Genomic DNA, 21807 nt, shown 5'->3' with positions numbered 1-21807 from the left:
GAATTCACTCTTCCTAATTTATAAATTAAAATCTGATCACCCTCCTTTATCCGTCTTGATTGAAACAAAATCAGCTAAATCAGTGTGTCACACCTCATCATGCAGTCATATAGTTCAAAAGACAGAGAGCTGAGGCCCAGAGTAAAACAATGTAAAATGGCACATACACCAAATAATTCTGCTTTAAATTCAGAGCTACATGTGACAACACATGATAAATAGACACTGTAGATCTTGTTTGAGATGTTAGCTCCACCTTATGGCCACACATGAGAAAGATCTGTGATACACAAATTTGAAGCGAGTGCAGCACTAATTAGAATCAACAAGGTGAAGTACTTCTCCAGCTTCCTCCCACAGTTCAAAAAAACGTCTAAATTGTCTGCAGGTGTGAATGTGAGTGTGCTTGGTTGTCTGTCTCTAAGTGTAGCCCTGTGATAGACTGGTGACCTGTCCAGGGTGTCCCCTGTCTTCACCCTGAGTCAGCTGGGATAGACTCCAGCCCCCCATGACCCTAGTGAGGATTAAGCAGTGTATAGATAATGGATGGATGGAAGATGAAGTATGGACAGGCTGGCGGTTCCTGGCGATGTTTTCCAACTCCTGGAGAATCCTGAGACTTTGGCAGGCCAGATGGCATAAATAATTTCCCTAGCGTGATCTGGAACAACTGGGGGAGTCTCGATTGGATCGGGAGGCTGTTTCAGCTGATCAAAATACTGGATGACATTCTGATTCAACCAAGGAGGATATGACATGCAACAGTCATGGTCCACAGCACTGATTGGCTCAAACACTGGGTGTCTCCTCAGGCCATTATCTGCTTCGTCTTGGAAATTGCTATCAAGACAGACTCAAAACACACATTTAGCCAATGTTCCACAGATCAAAGTGACTTCCAGTGCAGATGCTACATGATGGTGTGCAACAATAAGGAAAAAGGCTGGTGTGTGCTTCTTTTGTCCGAGTCTAAAAGCAAAGTTTGTACAGCCTACTTGTCCTGAACGACAGCGAATCTGGAGTAAAAATGCCTACAGAAGGGCAAGATGTGCTTAAGTGCTCAGATGTGTGTACAAGTGCACAGACAGGCTCTGAGGCGTTCACTGCATTGCACCTGATTGCAGGGTTTGTGCAAAATGTCACGTGTGAAGAACAAAAACAAAGAGGTTGACAGAGAAGGTCAAATCCTGGATACGTTTCTGCACACCGGGCGAGATGCTGTGATAAACGGACATGTTTTTTGTTTGAGGCCAGAAAGTCACAAAAATGATTGGACGCAACCCCCATACTGATGCCTAAAGTCTCGACGTGGTGCAAGAGATTTCTACAACCACCTGCGGCCTCCTGACTCCTACTGGAAGCATTCAACAAAACGGATGGACGAAAAAGTATTCCCTCACCAAATTGCTGATGACGGGATAATAAATGAAACTGAGATCCCTCCACAGGTGACCTCTACCTCCCCAAACAGCCTCTTTCTAAGCTAAGTCCGGTGGTGCAGAACTGTCACCTGAAAATGCCTTATCGAGCAGTGTGAGGCTGCACCTGTGTGCCGCAGGAGTTGTCGACAACAGCTGTGTCAGCGTTGGAAATCGTGACACACTCGTGTGCTGTAAAGCCATCAGGAAAAACAGACAAACTCTCTCTGCCAATGCTTTGAATATGTAGGAGACAATCCTGCACAAAATCAGTCCCTCTAGACAGAATACCAAACAGGCAAGCCGAGGGATAGATGTGTTTAGAGGAAATAGCTGTTTTGTTCACAAGTAACACAAGGGGACGACTGCAGCTGACAGGCGGTGTGGAGTCAGACGGTGATTCGTGTCAACAGAGACAGCTTTAAAGTGACTCAGAGGAGAATAAACCGATCATGTGAGGGTTGTATGACGAACTCAGAGAGTAGCTGTTGTGATGGGTGGAAGTCCTGGAGGTAATCCAGACATCCCCCTCATCATGTCATTCTCTCCTCTTTTTACAGACAGCCCCGAGAGGCACATCGGGTCAGACCTTGTCATGCTTTATTGATTTGGAAGCAGCATCTGTATTTCAAGAAGCAGAGCTGACTGTGGGAAACCTTGGCCTGGAGTGGGTTTCTTGGCACTGTTTGCCTGACGAAGAGCACAGGAGGTGGGATGAGGCTTGGCGCTGGAGATTAAATCTCCAGATCTGATTAAAGTCTGGCTGATGAAGCTGTCGCACAATCCTTTGTTTTTATGATCTGTCTAATGAGCTGAGACATGTGCAGCCACCTATAATGCCGTAGCACTGTAATCCATGCTATATTTGTGCAGCAGTTACCGAGGACGTCTTGAGATCAAGCTCCCTGCAATTACCCTCATGGTCTCATCTGCAAGCTCGGAGTGGGGTTGGCTAAGGTTACAAAAAACTGCATAGAAAAGCAAGAAGAGGAAAGTGCTGTAAAATGGCAACAAATCCAGACTCATTTGAGCATATGGTCTGATGAGGCAAAGGACTGCAGTGCCAGAAAACAAGACCAGACTGTTCAGGGTAAATGGGTAAGATGCCCATCTCAAGAAAAATGCTGCATTCTTTCCTTATTAGATTATATAGCCTAACCCTGTTTAACATCAATATAATATGTATGCAAGAGGTATGTTTAAGTGAACTGATGTAGAATAAGATTAAACTGTATTGTCACAGTCGGGAGTGCAGCAAAACGCACTTATTTCATATCCCAGCTTGTTGAGAAGCTGTGGTCAGAGCAGAGGGTCAGCAGATGGAGTTAAAGCCTTGCTCAAGAGTCCAACAGCCTGGAGGTCGAAATCTTTGTCACTTTAAAACTTAATCTAAAATCTTTAAGAGGAGCATCTTCCACTGGTTTACCCGACTTTTTTTATTCACTTAAGCTGCTGTCTCAAAGGCCGAACTTCAAATAAACTAAAGAATCTGACAACAACTTCACGTGTCGGCTTTATGTCTGAATACGCGCCCTGGTCACATTTTCTTAGAAGTCTCGCCTGGTTGGACCGAGTAACATTTCTCTATCACATTCAACAAGGCACACGTCTGAACTGAATCATCATTTTAACGGATAGACACAGACAACCAAGTGCGATCAGCATCAAGGTGTGAAGTGATTTAGGGAAGGATTTTTCTCCCCCCACATTTTAGCACCAATATTCTTTTTAAAACATCACAAAGATGCTTTTAATGTAAGATGTAAGACAACACTTTATACACGGTCGGTGTGGTTGGCTGATGCTGGTTGCATGCCTTTGCAGTAGCAAAGATCAGCACTAATTTGACCTATTTTGGGGCAAATCCTACATATTTTTAAATAAAGATGTTTCCTGAAAATATCAAAACCTGCAATACAATAATAAAAAAAAGTGCTCTCTCTCTATACACACACACACACACACACATATATATATATAACTTAAATATAGATTTTTGTTTTTGCTCTGACTATATCTACATACAGTGCTTGACAAATGTATTAGTCCACCTGTCTAATTTGTTTAGCACTGTATATTTACATGTAGACCATCCAGCATCATGACGTTTTTTAATGGGCTCTCAGCTCTTAATGTTTTACCATTTTAAACAAGAATGAGGAATTTCAAACTGAATTCACCTTCTTATACCCAGATCATCCAGCTCACTGGGCTCCTCTGAGAAGACAGAAATGAATCAAGCACAGCATTCAACCACTAAAACGTGTTTTCTGTTCAGGAATGCAAGTAAATAACAATAATTTGACATTTTAATCAAGAAATAATGACGTGCTTTACTATTTTTCTGGTATTTTAGATACAGTAAATGTGAAAATTCATAGCTAACAATAATAATAATTATAATTTAGCATTGAAAATATAATTCTGGTTAAAGAGCTTCTACATACAGGTGTATTAACCATTACAGAAACGTAAACAATGGCGTTAGTAATTACCAATACTGTTAATTTAAGGAGGCTTTGGCATGTGTATATGTATATATTATTATTTATTGATTTAAATACGGACAGTTATTGACTTTCTTAGATAGTATAGTTTAAAACGATAGTATTACCAAAGTATCAAGCAGACATGGAAAAACAATTACATTTTGTTTTAGTAAAACCAGCTCCTAATAAAAAAAAAAGTATGTCAGTTTAGTTTTTAAAAACAAGAACAAACACAGAGAAGTTCACTTGCTGTTGACCGAAGCGGAAGATGCCCTTTAGCTCCATCCGCATTTGTGTGTATGACATCTAAAAATGACCAAATAAGTAGAAGCATGCTACTATACAGCAAGCACCAACGTAGAAATGTCACGCTGTCATAAAAAAAAGCATTGTTCCCGTCCTCACAGACCGTCATGAAGAAAATTAAGCAGACAAAGTCCCGTTTGTCCGGGGGTCCGTGAAGGTAACAGGAGTCACGCGTTGTTTGCCTCAGCGTACAAATATGGCGGATGATGGAGAGTCGCTGGAGTCTTGGCTTAGTAAGTACACGTTTAAACTCTTTTATCGCGTCATTTAATCACTCTACACGTGTGTCCGTATGTGCTGCAGTACAACAGGTGCCTGAAATATTAATTGGACTCGCTTGACATGGCTGTGTCTGTACATTACCGCGTTAGTTCGGGTGTGTTGTTGTCAGAAGCGGCTAACACAGTCAGCTGATGGGTGGCAATAGCTTAAAAAAATCAGCCTCGGTGTCTGGTTCACCTGTGTCACGGACTTAGGAGTCAGTGTGCTGGCTAGAAATGTCTTTATTGTGTTGTCGTTGCGACCCACGGCACTCTTTATAGTTGTGTAAACACCTCCAGGCGTTGTCCTGTCAAAGTTCAAACAACGTCTGAAACTGAAACAACAAACTGGATCAGCCAAGTGTCCTGCGGCTAATTAAGAGAGGACTCAAGATGGACTGAAACGGCTGGATAACAATCGATCGGTGTGCTGGACTCAGAAGGGATGAAGCTTGATGCTCAGGGCTTGACTTCAAGAGCTCATGTTGTGCCCCCTTTTTTACCAAGTTATTGAAAATCTGACATGTTCCCAGAGTGTGTCTTTCATTTTTCTGGTCAAAGTGCTGCACAGATGACTCATTTAAATAAGTCCTGGTTTTAGCTCTGTTCTAAATGGGCTTTATGAATGCGTGTAGCAGTGATTTCAGCTCAGCTCCAGCTCTCCATGCCCCTTCAGGAAGGAGACTCTGCATCTGTGATTGACAGCTGATGGTCATGAATGGGTCTCTTTAACTGTCTTTCTCAGCAGGATTCAGCTGAATTGGCAGCACAGCCATTTTTTAAAAATGTACTTATGTCAGACAGTGTTGCGGTTAGTAAAATAAATGGTCTTTTTCAGTCTTATTTCACCCAGGAAGAATCAACATCACTGATTCGGTTTAACTTTCACTGAAGCATAAGAGGTGTGTCAGAAAAGTTCCAGGACTGGTGTCACAAAAGATATATTTCAAACCCAAACTACCAGTTTTCCCCTTCAGACGATCAACCAGCTCCTCTTCAAAGAGATCCTGCAGTGTTTGCTTCGTTCAGAAGAGGCGAGAGTTGTGGCAGGACCAGTGGTGGCTGCTTCACCATGACAACCTGCTCACAACACCCTGAGCATCCCAACAGTTCCTGGCTGAGAAGAACATCGCCGTGCTGGAGCAACCTCCCTACTCACCCCACCTGGCTCTGTGGGATTTTTTCCTCTAAGCTCAAGGGGGTCATCAAGGGGACCCATTTAGAAGGCATGGACAACATCAAGATGGCTGTGATGATGGAGGATCCTGGAAGAATCCTTCCAGCAGTGCATGGCGGCATGAAGGCAGAGAAGGCTGGGAAAGTGTGTTAGACTCCAGGGGGATTACTTTGAAGGGGAAAACTTGTAGTTTGTAGTTTGGATTTGAATTATATCTTTTGTGACACCAGTCCTGAAACTCTTCTGACACACCTCATTAAAGGCAACATGTAACCCACTCAGTCCCTGTTTACTGCTTTCAAATCAGTCTTTGAGTTTTAACTCTTTCTGATTGCTCCTCAGCGCCACACTTTTTTACAGAGCATCAAAGCTAACGGCTAATTGTCTTGCAACATGCAAACACCAAGGATTTGTCCCGTGTTGTGGTGACATTGCCATCAAAAACAAAAGTAATTCACTGGGTTCTTGGTTGCTTAGATTCTGGGAGTGCATGTAAACTCTTGTATTCACTCCTGCAGGCAGAAACACAACATTTGTTGTGCTTTGCTCGTGGCGGAGACATGGTAGAGTTGGCAGAAACAGCTAAAAAATAAACAGACTGCTGATTCTGCGTGACTCATCTGGAATCAGTGACAAGTGAGGGGTGCAGGAGTATAAATTTTAGCTGAAGACTTTTAGTTCTTACATGTTTATGTAGCGAGTGAAAAAAGTTCTTGTGTTCTCCAAGCTGTGGAAGCTGTTAATCAGGAGCTAGAGGAGTGTAGTAAGCGTCCTAATATTCTCATACCTTTTATTTTAATCCTCCAGGTTTTTAAGGCATGAACAAAAAAAAAACAATAAAAGGGATTTTACCACATGGGACAGTTAAATCTTCATATGTCACAAAGCTTCAGACATCATCATCTTTCTAGGTACATGTGTTATAACAATTGTATATTTATGAACGATTGTCTCTTTACTTTTTCCAGACAAAGCCACCAACCCCTCCAACAGACATGAAGACTGGGAGTATATTATGGGATTCTGTGATCAAATCAATAAGGAGCTAGAAGGGTATGGCCACATTCATTCAATAAACTGAGTCTTGTTTTGAATCACACCCATCTAACCAAATTATCAGTAACGTCGTTCTGAAGACATTGAGGTCAGTACTGACGGTTTAATTGAGATTATATTTAATTCTTTCTTTCTTTCTTTGACAACTTCCAGTCCACAAATATCCATCAGACTGTTGGCATACAAGATTCAGTCCCCTCAGGAATGGGAGGCGATGCAAGCGTTAACGGTCTGTCGTGTAATCATTTCACTCATTCTGATGTCCTTCAGCGTAACCTTGCACTGTAGATATTGACTTAAGCTTGTTTTGCCTTTGCAGGTTCTTGAAGCTTGTATGAAGAACTGCGGGCGAAGGTTTCATAACGAAGTTGGGAAATTTAAGTTTTTAAATGAATTAATTAAGGTGGTTTCACCCAAAGTAAGTCACAGAAATGTTAGAAAGCCCTCTGTTGAGAATGAAGTTCTTTTTAGTGAATGTTTGTTGTCATCCTAAGCAGTGTGTCTTTCTTTTTTTCAGTATCTAGGAGACAAAGTTTCAGAAAAGGTGAAGAAAAAAGTGATAGAGTTGCTGTACAGCTGGACGGTGTCTCTGCCTGATGAAGCAAAGATCTGTGAAGCTTATCAGATGCTGAAGTCACAGGGTGAGTCGTGGACCACTGAGAAACTTCAGATGTGTTGATAGCATTCATCAACATCGTGACAAAATATGAATGCATAAGAGTGACATTCAAAAACAGTTTTCCAACAATTACCACTGTCTTTTGATTTTAGTTTTTTTTAAGGTAATTTAGTCACCTTTTAGTACTGAAACCGTCTTTACCTGAGTACAGTGCCTATGTGTTGTCATTTTTATTTCAGGTATTGTTTTAGCTGACCCAGAAATATCTCTTGATGCCACATTAATACCATCACCCTCTCCCCGACCCAAAAATCCTGTATTTGATGACGAGAAGAAGAGCAAGGTAAGAGGACCTATTTTGGGATGCGGACGTGTCAACACAAATGCTGACTCACTGCACCTCGCTATCTTATCTCTGCTGCAGATACAAGTTTATAGTTTTACTGGCAGAACATTTAAGATATTATATCTCTTATACCCGACATTACATCGCAATTGCAGGCATGATAGGGGTGTAATGGTGCACGTATTTGTACCGAGGATTTTGGTACAGCTCTTCCGGTTTAGTACTCATCTGTACAGAGCGAATACATGCTATACTGCTGAGGTCTGCTTGATGTGAACACTAGGTTCTCAGTTACCTTCAGTGACAATGGACACACACACAGGGGGTTCAAATGAAAGCTTTATGCCGGCATTGTTCGGCCGCATTCTTGTGTGTTGCTGCTCGTACATTGAACTTGCTCGGTAATCTGAGATGGCATCACGCTAATTTTAACATCAGTGGTACAAGAATAAAAGTGAGTGCAGTGCAAACACAGCTCCCTGCGGCACTGAAGCAGCTTTTTGCTAACTGGACCAAAGTAATAACAAACATCATTGGTGTTTTTTTTTACAGAAGTGGATATGCAACCATTCTCTGTTGCTGAGAACATGGGTTTTAAACACATGCTGAAAGCAATCAAGCCCCATTACGAGTTCCCTCTCGTCCGCATTCCAACCAGCAGGTCATACCAGCCCTTCCTGATGAAACACAAGCTACAGCCACTGTTGCATAGTTTCAGTGTGAACCTGAAAGCTTCTAAATATGAATGAAAACGTGGTACAGTTTAGGCACAAGAATACCTTGTAAATGCTGCACATTAATACATATTTATTTTTATTCATTTGAGATAATTTACATTTTTATTTACTTGAGTACATTTGACTTTTTTCTTAGTAGGCTGCAGCCAGTTGCAGCAGACTTTTGCTTCAGAGGATTACAGCCTGTTGGGTAAACCTGTGTAGTTTTTAGGAGGAAGGAAAAACAGGCAGTTTAATGAGAGGTGGAACGTCTTCAAGGAACTCAAGCAAGTCCAGTTGCTATGATTAATCTACAAGAATAAGCAGTTTGAAGTTTCATATTTCCTGTTTAGCTGTACCAAAACCGTAGCAAACCGGACCCTTACAACTGAGGTTACACCCCTAATGCACAGTACAATATGTGTGTGTGTGTTTCAGTGCAAAGCTCATTTGAAACCCCTGCAGTCGAGGCATCAGAGTGCCTTTATGTTTGATCCAGAACCCTTACCCTCCAGTGTAAATAACTATTGAAGAATAGTTTGACATCTCTGGACATAGTGTCGTTTGCCTTTTGGCCAAGAGTGAGTTGGGAAGATCAATACCACTGTCATGTCTGTCCGTTAAATACATGTCTGTCCGTTAAATACAAAGCTACAGACAGGATGCCGTTAGCGAGGACCTTAAAAGACACTGATCCTGGCCAAGAAGTATTTATTTAAACAGTTTACAGTGATAAAGTTCTGGTTAGCACTTCTAAAGTTATCTGACTCTGTATAAACTTTAACTTCAGACAGCTGGAAGCCCGCTGTTTGCCCATTTTCAGTTTATATGCTAAGCTAATTGTTTAACAAGTGTAGCTTTGCACTTAAGTAATAAATATGAATTAGAATTTTTGTTATCTAACTCTCGATGACTTTGTAGAAAAGACACTGCAAACAGTAAAATTAGTCTTTAATGACAATATACTTTCATGATGATTCAGTTGTGTAATGGGAATTTTGCTGACAGGATTTTGTCACTACATGCCGATGTCACTTTTTCATCCTTTAGTAAAGGCTTTGTATAATTGCATTACACGGAAATAAAGACCAAATTCATGTGAATTTAAGACCACGACCTAATTTCTTTCTTGGCGCAAAAACAGGTCATGACCGCGTGTTTATTTTGTGCTGCTTGCAATTGATCTATGGGTGAGGTTTGTGTTTTTTAAGGTCAGGAAATGGCTGTGCTGCTGTCTGTGTGATCTGTGGCAAACAGCGTTTATTCACAAACAAGTCTCTTTTGTCTCTGCAGAGATTATCAGAGCTGCTGAAGAGTAAAAAACCCGAAGATTTACAAGAGGCCAATCGGCTCATCAAGAACATGGTCAAGGAGGTGTGTCCGATCTGAACAAGATGCTCTAACTGTGATGATTGTGGTTTAAATTAGCCAGAGTTGTGGCTGTTTCTTCAAGGAATAATGAGACGGAAAGTGCTGCGCGCACTTCTCGGTTTTCTCCTCAAAACTTACGTAATGAACTCATTAAATCGGGTTCAACGGAGCCTACTCAACATGTTTTTTTTTGTCTCAGGATGAGGTGAGGAGACAGAAAGCAACAAAACAAAAAAGCACATTGGAGGCAGCCAACAACAGCGTCAAACTCCTTAATGAGATGCTCGCTCACTTCAGCCCAGACGATTCAACAGACGGAGACAAGGAGCTTATTAGGGTTCGTTCACTTTTAGATATGACTCAAATGACCTTTTTAAAGCAAATTCAGTTATTTCTTTGGCATTGGTTGACCTTTCTACGAGCACTGTTGCAAACGTCCAAGTGCTGCCCATACAACAAGAAAGCAGCCTGAACTCATTTAGGACTGTTTAACTGAAGCTTGCGGGAAGTAATTAAAACGCCCCGTCATTATGAGACAGTCCAGCCCTTTAGTAAATATCAAGTATGTTTCAGATTTGATCAGATTTTCTGATCAAGTACAGACATATTCAGTATCACATAAGTGGATGTGCACAAGGCTGACAGAACACTTGTGATGAACATGACACAGCATCTTTTCAAACGTTTGATCCTGCATATTTAATACCACACAAATGCCAATGTGTATTAGAAACGCGTTCCTTTGTTAAATCCTGTAATTCGATTGAGATTCAAGATCTGAATTTTTAACGATTTCTGTCTGTCGTGTTGTTTCCAGGAGTTGTATGGTGATTGTGACAAACTGAGGCAAACAGTATATCAGCTGGCTACCGAGAGCGAGGATAATGACACCAGCTTGGGTATGAAATCCTGTAATTTGGTCCTGCTGATTCTAATGACACATTCTTGCTATTTTTTGCTTGAGCAGATGTGAGCCCAAGATCCCATCACTTGACTGATTAACAACCATTCTGCTCACAGAGGTCATAATAATAATGTGATCGTTTGGGTTTTTTTTTTTAAATCAAATTTTCCTGATCTTCACTCTGGTCTAATTTTTAAAAATGCATATTTAGGAGACCTCTTGCAGGCCAGTGATGACCTCTCCCATGTCATTAATTCCTACAAGAAGATTGTAGAAGGGCACACCATCAACGGAGAGACTGATGAAGCACAACAAACACAAACATCAGTAACACAAGGTATTTGTCAGTTACGAGCACAGAGCCTCTTTAAAGTATGTTTGCAGCATCAGAGTAACATTTGCTTTGATAGTTACAGACGTGATTCATTTTACCATGACTGGTTTTTAGCTCTGTTCTAAAGAGGCTGTTTTTCAGTCAGTATTTCTAATGAGTTTCATTATCTGACAATAAACAGAATTACATGTAATAAGAACAGCTTTATTGGGAATTCAGCTGTGTTAGAATACAGTATATGTGCACACAGAGAGAAGTAAACGGATGCAAACAGCAGCTGATGTGCAACAGGTGACCTGACAACACATTACTCCACCCCAGTCATTGTTTATTGGCTTCAGATCAGTCTTAAACTGAACTACAGTCTCTGAATGCCCCTTGAGAATTGGCAGATGTAAACGTCATCATATTTTAATAGCTTTTACTTTACAAATCCATTTTATTGCTACAAATCACAGTAACACTGGATTTTCAAGATGTGAGACCTTTAATACACAATCACCAAGCCAGGAACCACAATGAAAATTTAAATGTGCAAAGAAGACATTAGCCTCATGTTGCAAATGAACATCCAGTTTGATCTGAAAAGGAAGGAGGTGGTGGGTGGAGAAGTGAGTTAAAAGCATCTGTTGCACTACAGAGCTTGTTCTGATCGTACTTGGTCTTAGCAGTTTTTAAACTGGAGAAGAAGGATGCTAGTAGACCTCGATAGTCACTGAGGTCAGAGGGCTGTATGGATTTACGCCATTTTCTTTCTGCTGCTCTGAGCCCCACCCTTTGCTTTCTGGTGTCATCAATGAGCCATGGACAAGGTGGAGAGGTATGATCAGGTTTGCATGTTAGAGGGCAGAGATTGTTCAGAGAGGAGGCTGGTGAGGAACAGAGAGTGTCTGTGGCCTCGTCAACGTGAGTGAGGAGAATCTGTTATGAGGAGGCATGGAAGCCAAGACCTCATTAGAAAGCTGGGTCGGTGTGAGGGACTGAAGGTTTCGGCGGAAGGAGACCATTTGTGGAGGAACTGGAGAGTCTTCCAGTGAGGAGACAGTGAACTGAATAAAATGGTGGTCGGACACATGAAGCGGAGTGACACTCAGATTTGTTGTGGAGCAGTTTTGACAGAAAATCAAGTCAAGCTTGTTTCCCGCTTTGCGTGGGAGGGTAGAAACCTGCTTCAGGTCGAAAGATGCCAGAAGTGACAGAAAGTCACTTCCTTGGTCTTGTCTGTGTGGATATTCATATCTGCCATGACAACAAGTGGTGTGTCACAGTCCTGAATGGCCGAGGGTAGCATGTCCAGTTCAACTACGTTACCCAGCAGACACCCTGAAGGATGATATGTGACAGCAACAAATAGCTTAACCAGTACAGTGACAGTTATTTTGATAGGCTTTCATTCGTGTTTTTGACAGAAGTGACCCTTTAAACTTTGCTTGACACATGGATGGACAGACAGTAGTACTAACTTTAGTACATTTTTTTGGTTGCTTGTGCTCCGGTGTTGATTTTTTTATTTTTTACTCCATCTCATAGGCACTGGACGCACAAACCAGTCAGAGATTCTGATCGATCTGGTGGGTCTGGACATCCAGACCCCCTCTCCACCTGAACAGCCACCTCCAGCATCTTCTCTGTCGTTTCCTGCCGACCTGCTGTGTGGATCAGCCGTCACTGACCCTCAGGCCCAAAGTGTTAGCACACCGTCTGCAGCGCTCTCACTGCTGGATGAAGAGCTGCTGTCTTTAGGTAGCATGCACTACAATGTATTTGAAGCATTGTGTTTCTTTTCCTGTGATATTGGACATTAACTGATGTTTTAGAAGCTCTTCAGGCTTAATTTTCTGACACATTTGTGCTCATTTATAGGCCTCAATGAACCTGCTCCTGCTGGTAATACATCAACACAACAAAACCTGAGCGATCATTTGCCATCTTTACAGGTAAATAAAAAGTCATTCATAATAACTTCAAGGACAATATTAACAGAAATAACATTTTTTTATTGTCCATTCCAGGATGCAACTAAAGATTTGGGGTTTTTGGACACCGCTTTGCCCACAGTTCCTGCGTTCTCCACACCTCCACTCTTCCTAGACGCCCTCTCTTCAACAGTAGCCTCAGTCAGTCCTACCAAAACTTCTACAACTGCCTCTGCCTTAAGCTTTCCTGGACCTGTCTTTTCCACACCTCCAGTTTCTGCAGCACCTCCGTCAACAGTCATGTTCCCACAACCTCTCAGTGCAGCGCTGACCACCGTGGCTCCAGCCGCACTTCCTCAGCCTTTCAGCATGACCTCGGCCGCTCCCTCAACCAACCCTGTAGCTCCACAACAGTTCACGTCTTCACCGGGAGTCTTCCACTCGCCGTCCGCTTCTCTCAGTCACCAACACCAAGACCTCACCCTGCTGGATCTTGGCGGTTCAAATAAGTGAGTAATGCAGGAGATTATAATGTGTGAACTGGCCCATAAATCTGCTAAACACAACATTTCACGTTCTCGATTCTATTTTGTAAAAAAATTTAGTAAAAGGTTCATGCTCTTCTTCTGTTGTAGTATTTTTTGAAATTGCACTGATTTACCTGAGTGGGTGTTTAAGCAGTGAAGTTTAGAGAAGCTTCCACCTACTGAGTTGGTTTTGCCTTTAGTTCTATTTGAATTTTTAAGTGCATCTCAAATAGAAGACTGATCCACCAGACTCCATTAGCCCTTGACCGAAGATGATACTTGGATGAACCCGTAGCTGCTTCACACGCTGTGTTTTTCTCACTGTAACTAAGCAACATTACTCAAGAATGCATCGTCTCAGTTTCATCAAAATGTTGAAGATTAGGATTGTTCATTCTGTGGCATTCAAGTGGTAGTGCTTTTTTTTTTTGCCACTTGTTCAGTTGTCTAGTGACACCGATGTCTTAGCATTTCCCTGTTAATTAATGAATCACGCTGCAGTAACTGTCTTTAAATTGATTTCTGTCTTCTTCTGCGACCGTGTTGTCATTGTTTATACCTGTCATTTTACACTTTGAGACCTGTAATATCCTTTACTAAGACGCCTTAATCATCTGTACAGCACAACTCTTCTCATAGAATGAAGACATACATGGTCTTGTCACTCTGCTCTTCTAGGTCTGCTCTCACCTCCACCACGTCCACCTCACTGATTGCAGGAGGCATGCAGGGATGGTCGACTCCTCCGCCTACCAAGAGTCAGGCAGACGACAGCCCTCTTTTGCGCTCTCTGTCCCCCATCCTCCCACTGAGCCAGGCCAGTCCAGGCGGGAGACAGCAGGTCTCCCTGGCCGATGTGTTTGTCCCTTTGGATGCCATCAAGCCAAGTGAGTTCAAGGACCTCTACGTAACAAGAAACAGAAAAAAGTCAAATCACCTGCTGTCGTTACAACATTACACATTCTTCCTTGTACCTTTGAGAGGACACAGCTCTTCTGGATTTAGCCAGTTTCACTCGCTCTTGTCTCTTCATGCAATCTGAGACTAGCATGATGATGTTAAGATCAGAGCTCTGTGGGAGCGACACCAGTTGTTGCAGGACTCCCTGTTCATGAAGTGATGTCTTTATGAATCTGACTGTATGTTTTGGGCCATTGTCACATGTCACGACGGGTTTGGGACTAAACATCCCTGATAGTGTTAAAAATCTAAACCTCTAAAAGGCCAAATGTCTTTTCCAAGTAGTGGATGTAATTTTAATTAACAACAGTTATGCTTCAAAATTAGGTTTTCACTAATAATGAGCAATTTCAAGGGCTTTTGTCTGTGGTTAAGATCTCATCCTTTTGCTGGAAACAGGAAAACCAGATGCCAACTAGTGTAATGTAAAACAGGCAATTATGAAATGAAATGAAATGAATGAAATGAAAAATACTTTATTCATCCCAGAAGGGAAATTTAATTCAAATTCAATGTGCACAGATGACTTGGTGAATTGAAGTTCTGTTTTATATCCTCAAAAGTTGAAAGTAGTCTTATTTAGCTGCTTGTTGCTCCTTTGGTGATCACAGTAATTCAGAGAATGGACTGTCTTTTCAATAACTTTTTTCCTAATCTCTCAACTTTAATAAAATACTCTGAGAATAGATTTGAACAAAACAGCTGACGTTTCTGTTTACCATTAATTTACTAAACTGAAGCTGTTTCTTCTCGGAGAGCAGCAGCCTCCTCGTTATTTGAGATTTATCGGTTGGAAAACAGAACGTTAGACATCACTCCCACCTTGTGGCGACAGTGGCCAACTCAATACGTCTGGAAGAAGAGACTGAGTGATGTTTGTGTGATTAGCTGTGTGCGCTTAGGGTTGTCAATATCTGTCCTAATCACCTTTTGCTTTTCTCCTTTTAGGTAAAGTGTGTCCTGTGACAGCATACGATAAAAATGGCGTTCGTCTCCTGCTGCACTTTGCTACCGACTGTCCACCCGGCAGACCCGATGTGTTGGTGATGGTGGCGTCCATGCTGAACACAGCACCACAGCCTGTCAGCAGCATTGTTCTGCAGGTTGCTGTGCCCAGGGTAAAAGCTTTTTAATAAAAAATATCACTGTTACTCTCCATCAAGCCATACAGTTTGGATTTGAAGTCATAATTTAGGTAGATGTCCCTGCACATGAAGTCATTTATGTGAAAATGTAATTCCGGTGGTTTCTGTTTAATCTACATGAATGTCTGTTCTGCCAATAGACGATGAAAGTGAGACTGCAGCCCCCCTCAGGGACAGAGCTGGCTTCTTTTAACCCAATACTTCCCCCTGCTGCCATCACTCAGGTTATGCTGCTCGCCAATCCTCTCAAGGTAGACCTCACGCTGGTGTTTTTTTTAAATTTTCATATATTTGTCAATGCATTAAACATCATATTGACTGACAGAACTCTTGCTTACTTAAGCTGTTTCAAACCAGACAGCACAGCTCAGCATTATTCCGTCTTGCATACCAACCAGTACACGTTAAGGATGAAATGATCAGCGGCGTTGGATGTTCCAGAAAGATATCGAATCACATGCTTTTGTGTTTTGCAGGAAAAGGTCCGAATGAGATACAAGCTGACGTTCACGCTGGGAGAGCAGCCGCTCGCCGAAGTGGGGGAGGTGAACGAGTTTCCGCCCGCTGATAAATGGGGAGCTCTATAGCCCCGCTTCCCCCCCCGTTAGGATGGCCAGACGTTACGAGACTTCTTTAACAACTAAAGCGCAAAAAGGTCAACAGAAAGGGCAGAATGGGAAGGCTTTTAAGGAAAGGTTGAATATATTATAAACTTTAATGAACCCTGAGGAGCTTTAGACAGCCCACTGATGTAGCCAAAGTCCTGTAGCGAACATCCAGCATTAACTTTTTCTACAGTGCCAGATGTAGTCAGTCAGTCAGTGAGATGCAGTAACGACGGATGTGAACCAGTGGAACGTGGACGATGGTTGTTTTGGTAAAATTGCTAAGTTATTTTTGAATTTCTTGCCGTTATTATTATTACTATTATACAATTTTGTTTGCATTTTAATGTTGGTATTCTGTCTCTCAGTCATGACAGTACAGATTGGAGAACACTTGCACTTCTGGATGCCGGGCAGTCTTAAATAGAACAACAAAAAAACACACACGTTAGAAGGAGATTGTGAAGCCGTGGTCATTTGAACATGTGACCGCAACCTTAATTTCACATGATTTGCAGCTGACTGTGTATATTAAAGACATTTTACGCTGAAGACATCAGGCCAGAGCAGACAAGAGCCCCTCTGTTGCTAAATAGAAGGAACTCTCAGACTGGCTCATTAAGAATCAGTTACGTTCAGCTGGCCTCTTCCAAAATAACAGGCCCACGGTTACTACTGAAGACTTTATTCTGGGGTTGTTGTTGTTTTTTTTATCTACTCAAGTTATATTTTTAGTGTTTCTGTATTTATATTCATGAATGTATTATTTATTTTGATTTGGGGGGGATAAAGGTATCCGATGTGTTCACTGTTACTGTACGGTGTTGCAGTCGACATGGTGCATGCTCTTCTCATGATAAGTATTGCAGCGAGGGACGCACAAGTCAATAGTTGTCTATCTAGTAGGAGTATTTAATGTTAACAAGTATTCAGACAGACACGTTAGAATATGTTATTTAGCAACCCAGGGGTGGATTCTGGATCAATTCCACGTCTTGTTATCAGGCTGTGATCTCTGGACAGCATCTTAATCAAGAACTTTGTGCTTATTAAAACACTAGACTTCTACCAGAGACATTGACCCCTTTTACTTGGCAGATCAAGTATATATACATATATATATTAAATGGATGTGGATACCTGCAGACAATAAACCTGTGGACACAAGAAGATAAGATTAAACTGCATTGATCCCTCACTGGGAAACGTACAAAGGCATTTTGTTAGAAATTGATTAAATGCCATGTGCTGTTTGACCTGCTGTTAGATGAACCAAGTTAAAGGGGTTGATCATTCTCTCTGGATCAAGTGTAAATGTTCTGCTTTTGTGGGAGTTTCCTCTTTCAAACTAGGAAAATACTTCTATGTGTAAGCCTTGACTAAACACAGTACATCAGTGTTGTTCATTCAGAGCATTAGGCTTCCCATGTGTTCATCCAAAACTGTGACATCTTCATTTCTGTCTTTCTAGGGCTATTTAGTGCTATAGAGGAGATTCTCGACATGTTTCTTATGAAATTATTTATTTGTCTTAGATTGTTAAATTAACTTGTCATTGCATATTTTTTGAAAAGCTATTTCTGTGCATGGAAAAATAAAGGAGCTGGATCTATTTGTATGACAGTTTGCTCGTGTCATGCCTCGTTTTTGAGTGTTTTGTGATGAATTCAGTGCAGTAACATATTAAACAGCATTGTTGAGGAGGGCTGCAGTTGGTTTGCAGTTGGTTAGCACTGTTGCCTCGCAGCAAGAAGGTCGCTGGTCCGCATCCCGGTGGGGGCACCGGAATCTTTCTGCGTGAAGTTTGTATGTTCTCCCCGTGCAGCGTGGGTTCTCTCCGGGTTCTCCGGCTTCCTCCCACACAGTCCAAAAACATGTTGAGGTTAATTGGTGATTCTAAATTGTCTGTAGGTGTGAATGTGAGTGTGCTTGGTTGTCTGTGTCTAAGTGTAGCCCTGTGATAGACTGGTTACCTGTCCAGGTGAACCTGCCTTCATCCTAAGTCAGCTGGGATAGACTCCAGCCCCCCACGACCCTAGTGAGGATTAAGCAGTGTATAGATGATGAATGGATGGATTGTTGAGGGGTATTTTCATGTAGCTCTCAATCATAATAAGATTATTAAGTAAAAAACACTAATGCAGCATAAGGATTCTTGACATTATGATATGGTTTTGGGGTGTTATTGGAGATACAACCACATCTGAGCTAACTTCAGCATCCTCATCACATGCTCTATCACTTCCCTTTGACAGGATGTTAAGTAAAAAAGTATAAAATAGAGATACTCAGTTTAGATCAAAATAACTTCATAAGGTGCATATTTTTGATTCAACTTGCAGATCATTAAAATATGTGTCTATGAAAATGTGGACTCTGAAGTGGTGCATGTAGACACACTAGAATGCCTTTGCTACGGTGTATTTCTCTAGATGATCGGGCTCAGCTGTGAGCTCTGCACTGCAGCCGACGCAAAGTGGCGCGCCAGACAGCGCAGCCGCAACACAACAGGCGCAGACAGACAGCCGCAGCAGCAGCAGCAGCAGCCATGGCAGACGAGAAGCCCAAGGTGAGGAGCGGGTTTTGAGTGAGGTTTTCTGAGCAGCGTGTCCTCGCAGTGTGTGCGTTAATTGTAGCGGCGGTGGTGTCGGAAGCAGCCCATGAGTCCAGTTTGTCAGCGGTCGTAAATTCGAAGCAGCGCTTCAGCTCCAACCTGAGCTAACGTTACCGCGTTAGCCAGCCAGCTAGCAAGCTAGCGGGTGAAATTAGCATAATAGGCTAACAAGGCTAATGTGCCTGAGTGCCCCGGCGAAATGAAAGAAATAAGATTATGTGGACTTCTTAGACGCGTTAAAGCAACCTATTTCAGATGTACGTGTTAGTATATAGATGCACGTGTAGCTCGAAGCCAAGTGCATGTTCAGGTAACTTTAGCAAGAACCGAGGGAAAGTGAGTGAACTGTTACCGCTGAGACACCGCAGTGTGCAACAGGACCGGGCCGGGATGAATTGTTCGAGCACAAATCGTTGACTGTAAGCAAATCCCTGTTAAAATGCTCTTAGTTATAGTCACCGTCGGTTTAAACTCAGTGTCTCTGGATGTGGAGGGGTGTTCAAAGTGGTGATTTTCAACCTGGCTAGGCCGGTGGGCATCCCCCAAGTAATAGGCCATTGTCGGTTCCCATGCTAATGCTAATGCTAACGGTGGAAGTCGTAATTTTGCTCCTTTCTGCGCCCAGTAGCCACACTGGTCCTCCGATTAGTGCCCAGCAGATACAGTCAGAGAGATGGTTAAACAGTCCACACATGCAGCATGAATTGTATTTTCACGTGAAGTCGCTGAGGTACACTGTGTGCAGTCCTACATGGTGTGCAGCGGATGGGGATTTGTAGTTGGACGCACAGCCTCTTGTAGTTCATCATTACCATCCCCTAAAGCTGCTTCTTGTTTTCTTGTCTGTTTTTTTTTTTCCAGGAGGGAGTGAAGACGGAGAACAATGAGCACATCAACCTGAAGGTGGCAGGGCAGGATGGCTCAGTGGTGCAGTTCAAGATCAAAAGGCACACTCCTCTCAGCAAACTGATGAAAGCTTATTGTGAACGGCAGGTGAGGCTGCAGCACAAGTTTGATGCCACTTAAGACAAGTCAGCTTTAAATTAGAGGCAGCTTAACTTGATAGGAAAATCTCAAACCGCTTATCTTATGTTAAATCGGTGATCATCACATTTCAATACTGTCATGAAATCCTAACAACAGGTTATTGTGACGGTCATTAATATGATCTTTATAGGACTGAAACAATAAATATCATCTATTGTGTGGTGAGAGTTTGCAGAACCTATTTTTCTCTTTTTTTATTTTATTTTATTGGAATTTGCTCATTCTGTCTATTTGCATGGCACCATGGAGTCTCAGTTCAGCAAAATCTTGATAAGCTTGCATGAATATTTTTTTTTTAATGGTTGCAATAATGAAAGAGAAACTCAAGCATCACTATTTTTTTTCGATATGATAGCTGTTGAGCAAAGTTTTTTTTATATGGGATGTTTTATGCCTTCTTATTTCGCAAACAGATGAGAGATTATACCAGGAATTGCAAATTCTGATCACTTCCTTAACTCGTAGGTCAGCTGGTTTCCCCGTTAACGTGACGTTGTTAGTGTTCTAAATATAATATTCCTCTGTCTGTCCACACAGGGGCTGTCGATGAGGCAAATACGGTTTCGATTTGACGGTCAGCCCATCAATGAAACAGACACACCTTCGCAGGTAAGAGCACACCTTGCTGTTCAGCCTACATACAAACTGTGCACCCTCTAGATGACTTTTTCTGTGAAATATAGTTAATTATATAGAAAGAATAGTGACCCTGAACCTCACTGATTTGGCTCTGATTTTTAACTTTGTCATGTTGTAGAATATTTCTTTCAGGTAGTTCAATCAAGCATGCAGTGAGACGAGTTTAATAGTAAAATTTGTCTGAGCTTGTGAAGCCCAGACGAGTAATCGAGTATCATTATGCTGGCATTTTTAAATAAATTATTGCTATGTAGTTACAGAAATATTACGTAAATAATGGCAGGTCAATACTGTCCTCCTATCTGGTTCTTTCCATTTATTTTTTAGGACACTAGTTTATCTTTTATTCACTGTGGACGTTGCGCTGATGTGCCTTCGTGGACAATCTGAGTTCACGTCTCAGTTAACTTTAAAATCTGTGACGCTACACAGCAGTGAAAGAGCTGCTAAAAGACTAAATCGATCCATGCAGAGTCAACACCTGCTTCTGTTTGTGTAACGTGTGGCAGTGCTTGTATTGCATCCAGATAAAGCACATCATTTTAGATAACAAGAAGCAGCTGTAAACAAACTGGACTCTTGGCTGCAGCTGTTATAAATATACAGGAACAGGTCCTGTTTACATCATGTTGACAGTCTCAGGATTACTCTGGAGACTGTACTCGGCGACAAAGAGTGAAGTGCACGGTGATAAATGAGCTCACGCTGTGTGCACATGATCGCTGTCCAGATTAGGAATGATGAACAGGTGTTTTGTTTTTCACACAACTACACCACTAACAAGCTCCTAACTCCCATCTCGTCTCTGATTTACAGCTCGAAATGGAGGATGAAGATACAATTGATGTGTTCCAACAGCAAACTGGAGGCTGTCCTCTTTAAAGACTGTTTCCTGAAAACACCCCTACCTCCCCTTTTCATCCCTCGACATCTTTGTTATGCCCAGTCTTCTTCAAATGCTCATGACCAGTGCTGATACCATCCAGTGGAACACTTAATTCAAAATGCTCAAAAGGCCGCAGCACAGTTGGTGTAGTTTTATCACACTGTCCTTCATATGTTAACATGTCTGAACTGCGCAGCGTAGACGGCTCGTAAGCTGCAGTGAGTCTGATGATGTGCCGAAGAAATTAAAAGCTTGGTAAGATTTTGTTTTTGTTTTTTTTGTTTTTGTTTTTTTTCAAGATTTGGAAACAACACCTTGGTCCTTGTTTTTGTTTTTATACTTATGTCATTAAGGTTTTGATTCAGATAGAATTTTGTCATTGTTGAGTAAGCCTGTGTTTTAAATTCACTGACATCTGTTGTTATGAAAATGTATTATTGGAATAAATTGAGTCTTCTTTTTTTTTTTACAT

At 41.8% G+C, this 21807-nt stretch overlaps 2 protein-coding genes across 2 annotated transcripts; both read left to right on the top strand.

Moving 5' to 3' along the window:
* The first annotated feature begins 4384 nt into the window (after positions 1 to 4384).
* On the top strand, positions 4385 to 17772 carry gga3a (golgi associated, gamma adaptin ear containing, ARF binding protein 3a). Its single transcript, XM_008278478.1, has 17 exons — positions 4385 to 4446; positions 6619 to 6703; positions 6860 to 6935; positions 7026 to 7124; positions 7224 to 7347; positions 7565 to 7668; positions 9681 to 9761; positions 9958 to 10095; positions 10576 to 10657; positions 10874 to 10999; positions 12527 to 12739; positions 12860 to 12933; positions 13009 to 13421; positions 14118 to 14326; positions 15348 to 15517; positions 15685 to 15795; positions 16021 to 17772. The coding sequence occupies exons 1-17, from the start codon at positions 4410 to 4412 to the stop codon at positions 16129 to 16131; spliced, it is 2253 nt and encodes a 750-aa protein (XP_008276700.1). The 5' UTR covers positions 4385 to 4409; the 3' UTR covers positions 16132 to 17772.
* Positions 17773 to 18646: 874 nt separating this feature from the next.
* On the top strand, positions 18647 to 21804 carry sumo2a (small ubiquitin like modifier 2a). The gene is made up of 4 exons (XM_008278477.1): positions 18647 to 18718; positions 19625 to 19756; positions 20348 to 20419; positions 21266 to 21804. Exons 1-4 carry the CDS (start codon positions 18698 to 18700, stop codon positions 21329 to 21331), a joined length of 291 nt encoding a protein of 96 aa, XP_008276699.1. The 5' UTR covers positions 18647 to 18697; the 3' UTR covers positions 21332 to 21804.
* Positions 21805 to 21807: the final 3 nt, after the last annotated feature.

This window comes from Stegastes partitus, unplaced genomic scaffold (assembly GCF_000690725.1).
Source record: "Stegastes partitus isolate 25-593 unplaced genomic scaffold, Stegastes_partitus-1.0.2 Scaffold124, whole genome shotgun sequence".
NCBI classification, from domain to species: domain Eukaryota; kingdom Metazoa; phylum Chordata; class Actinopteri; family Pomacentridae; genus Stegastes; species Stegastes partitus.
This window is presented reverse-complemented; position numbering and strand designations above follow the sequence as displayed.